General features: G+C 56.6%; 2 protein-coding genes across 2 annotated transcripts in view; both read right to left on the minus strand.

The window, feature by feature from the left end:
• The window catches only part of LOC105534633 (delta(3,5)-Delta(2,4)-dienoyl-CoA isomerase, mitochondrial), a 3,391-nt gene extending 2,101 nt beyond the window's left edge, over positions 1–1,290 (minus strand). The window contains exon 1 of the mRNA XM_011973408.1: positions 1,242–1,290. Coding sequence (XP_011828798.1) covers positions 1,242–1,290 — 49 coding nt within the window. The remainder of the gene's footprint in view (positions 1–1,241) is intronic.
• A 42-nt stretch (positions 1,291–1,332) lies between these two features.
• LOC105534634 (delta(3,5)-Delta(2,4)-dienoyl-CoA isomerase, mitochondrial-like) overlaps positions 1,333–3,374 on the minus strand; it is a 24,359-nt gene continuing 22,317 nt past the window's right edge. Inside the window, exons 4-10 of the mRNA XM_011973409.1 lie at positions 3,337–3,371; positions 3,202–3,250; positions 2,951–3,015; positions 2,346–2,416; positions 2,177–2,248; positions 1,768–1,918; positions 1,333–1,629 (exon numbers count right to left, since the gene is read on the minus strand). Coding sequence (XP_011828799.1) covers positions 1,525–1,629; positions 1,768–1,918; positions 2,177–2,248; positions 2,346–2,416; positions 2,951–3,015; positions 3,202–3,250; positions 3,337–3,371 — 548 coding nt within the window. The 3' untranslated portion in view covers positions 1,333–1,524. The remainder of the gene's footprint in view (positions 1,630–1,767; positions 1,919–2,176; positions 2,249–2,345; positions 2,417–2,950; positions 3,016–3,201; positions 3,251–3,336; positions 3,372–3,374) is intronic.

A 3,374-nucleotide genomic window follows, 5' to 3' on the forward strand; every position in this document is an offset into this window, starting at 1 on the left:
CTGTATGCCTAGCTACTCGGGAGGCTGAGGCAGGAGGATCCCTTGAACCCAGGAGTTCAAGGTTACAGCGAGCTATGATCATGCCACTGCACTCGAGCCTCGGTGACAGACTAAGACCCTGTCTCTAAAATTAACAACAATAATAGTCATATTAATAATCAAAATAGTATCAACTTCACAGAGTCCTTGATCATTAAGATAATAAATGCTCAGAACAGGACTTGCCATATAGAAGTCATTATATTAATGCTTGGTCTCTTGCAGTCATTCCAAACATAAATCCAGAAGATTGAGAAGACATACAGATAAAAAAAAAAAACAAAAACCGAAGTTCTTGTTTGTTTGTTTTGTTTGTTCATTTTTGAGACAGAGTCTTGCTCTATCACCCAGGCTGCTGTGCCGTGGCACCATCCCGGTTCACTGCAACCTCTGCCTTCCGGGTTCAAGCGAGTCTCCTGCCTCAGCCTCCTGAAGAGCTGGGATTACAGGCATGCCCCACACCTGGCTAATTTTTGTATTTTTAGTAGAGACCAGGTTTTCCCATGTTGGCCAGGCTGGTCTCAAACTGCTGACTACAAGTGATCAGCCTGCCTCAGCCTCCCAAAGGGCTGGAATTACAGGTATGAGCCAGTGCACCCGGCCAGAAACCCCAAAGTTGTTTTTCGTTTTTTGTTTTTTTGAGACAGTCTCGCTCTGTCGCCCAGGCTGGAGTGCAGCAGCATGATCTCAGCTCACTGCAACCTCGCCTCCCCAGTTCAAGGATTCTTCTGCCTCAGCCTCCCCAGTAGCTGGGACTACAGGCACCTGCCACCACACCCAGCTAATTTCTGTATTTTTAGTAGAGACGGGGTTTCACCATGTTGACTAGGCCTGTCACGAACTCCTGAACTCAGGTGATCCACCTGTCTGAGCCTCCCAAACTGCTGAGATTACAGGTGTGAGTCAACGTGCCCAGCACTCCTTAGTTTTAAAGATATGAGGCTCAAGATTTGGTAACCAGGGAATCCCAGCTAGACGCCAGCACCAGATCCCATGTGCTGTGCAGTGAGAGGTGCCAGGCAGGGCGCGAACGCCTCCCTCAACCCCAGGGCAGGCAAGGAGACCGGGAAGCCTTGCAACCCAGGGGGAGCCCAGCGACTCTTGCTCACTCCCTCCTTCCCTGGCTCCCTTGTGCCCCTCGCCTGCCCACTGCCTGTCTGAATGGCCATCACCTCCATGCCACCCATTCCCATGCATCCAACCTCTAGCCCCAGCCTTCAGGACTGCGGTCTCTGGAGCCTCCACGGGCATCCCAGCCCCTCCCACCTCTCCTCTTTCCAAGAAGATCACCGGTTTCTTTACTTTGCTTTATTGTTCGTGGGGTGAAGATAAGGCCTTGGGCTTGAGAAAGTCATTGTCATATAGTTATAAACTGGGAGACTGGGTGAGAAGGCATAGAGACAACGGTCATCGCCCATCCTCCCTTTCTGCGGATGAGGTGGGACAAGGCCAGCTCCCTGGCTGGGGAACGGGATGCGAGAGCTCTCACAGCTTGGAGAAGGTGACGCTTTTCAGTTCCTTGTTCTCAGTCACGGCTTGGACCGACTTGGCGATGTCCTGGGTCTGCAGCATGCTCATGTTCCAGGACGCCTGGTACGGAGGGTGTTGGGAAAGAACGAGGAGACAGATTAGCAGGGGCCAATCAGGATGAAGCATGCGAGCACCCTGAGCCTTGGTTGGTCCCTGGGGTTAGAGGAGGGCTGTGACTGGTTGGAGCAAGCGCCTTACCACGTAGTTGAGGCTCTCGGCCACCGAATGGTCGCGGGAGTAGAGCAGGTTGACCTTGGTGCCCTGCACCGCCACGGGGCTCTTGCTGGAAATCTCGGCCGCCAGCGCTAAGGCAGCATCGAGCATGACCTCCTTGTCTGGCAACACCCGGCTGCAGCCAAAGAGATCAGGGACCGGGTGGGCTGGGAAGGGCTCTCTCCCCCAGCCTCCCGCAGATGAAGAAGTGGCCACTCACAGAGGAAGGCCCAAGACCCCAGAGAAACAGCCCAATGGGAGCAGGGGACTGACCCCACACTAAAGAAATGACCTCGCCAAGAAAGGATGCCACTTGGAATTCTCGAACGAGGAGGCCTCCACCCCTCCAGACCTGGCTGCCCCCAGCACTCAGCCACCAGGGCCATGGCCCTACCTGACCAGGCCGCAGCCCAGGGCCTCATCAGCCATCATCTTGCGGGAGGTGAAGGCCAGCTCATTGACCAGGCTGCAAAGAGGAGCGTGCATCAAGAGGTGGCTGTCACCCCGGAGCTGCGAGATGCTCTGGGGTGCCCCGCCCACACACCCACACCCCCTGCACCCACCTCTGGTTCCCGATGACCTTGGGCAGGCGCTGCAGTGTTCCTACATCGGCAGCCAAACCCACGTCCACCTCCTGGGGGAGGAACCGGGTCAGTGTTTGGTTTCTGCCCAATACTGTGCCCCTCGCAACGGCAACATCCATGAAATTTCATGTTTACTGGAGAGTCCCGCCCCACCTTCACCCCCGGGACTTCCTCCAAAGTCCCACTCCATTGCCCAGGCAGCTTCTTGGCTCAGGCAAGTTCCTTCAACCTAGAATAGAGCCCGCCTTCCCACTCACACGCCCTCCCATCCCTTCAGGGCAGCTCCATCTATCATGAGAGAGGCGCCCTTTTCACCCTACCTGAGACCCCTTTACTGTGTCCCCGGCTCCATCCTGCCTCCCACCTTCATCCGTATGGCCCCAGGAGCAATCCCTGCCTCTGGCACCTGCCAGCCTCAACCCCACCCCATATCTAACCCATTCACAACTTCACCTCTTGACTTCCTCTACGGGCAAGTCTTACTTTGTCAGGTTCAACTCCGACTCTTCCATGAAGCTCACTCCAGGCCCCCCAACCCCACCCCACTGCCCAGCTCTAAGCAGGAGCTCAGGAGGATGGCTCACCTTCACCTGGAAGAAAGCGTCCTGGGCACAGTACCGGATGTCACAGGCGGTGATGAGGTTCACACCTAGGAGGTAGAGGCCAGGGACGCTGAATGACCACCAGAACCAACCCCGCCCCCCAGGACATGTGGCTGCCTCTTGGGACAGAGTCTGGCCCGTGACAGAGCTGAGGCTGGAGGCCAGTGGCCGCAGCATTGGGGCAGCAGCCCGACCCGGGGAGCACCCGAGCAGGAGGACAGCCACAGACTCACCTCCGCCAATGCAGCCCCCGTGGATGGCAGCAATCACAGGCTTGGGGCACTGAGAGGGAACAGGAAGAGTGGGGTCAGGGCTGGCCCAGGGGAGGCGGGCATGGAGGGGGATGCCCTCCAGCCCCCTAGAGTCACCTTCTCGATGACGCTGAAGGTCTCCTGATATCGAGTGA

Source organism: Mandrillus leucophaeus, unplaced genomic scaffold (assembly GCF_000951045.1).
Source record: "Mandrillus leucophaeus isolate KB7577 unplaced genomic scaffold, Mleu.le_1.0 Scaffold137, whole genome shotgun sequence".
Lineage (NCBI taxonomy): Eukaryota > Metazoa > Chordata > Mammalia > Primates > Cercopithecidae > Mandrillus > Mandrillus leucophaeus.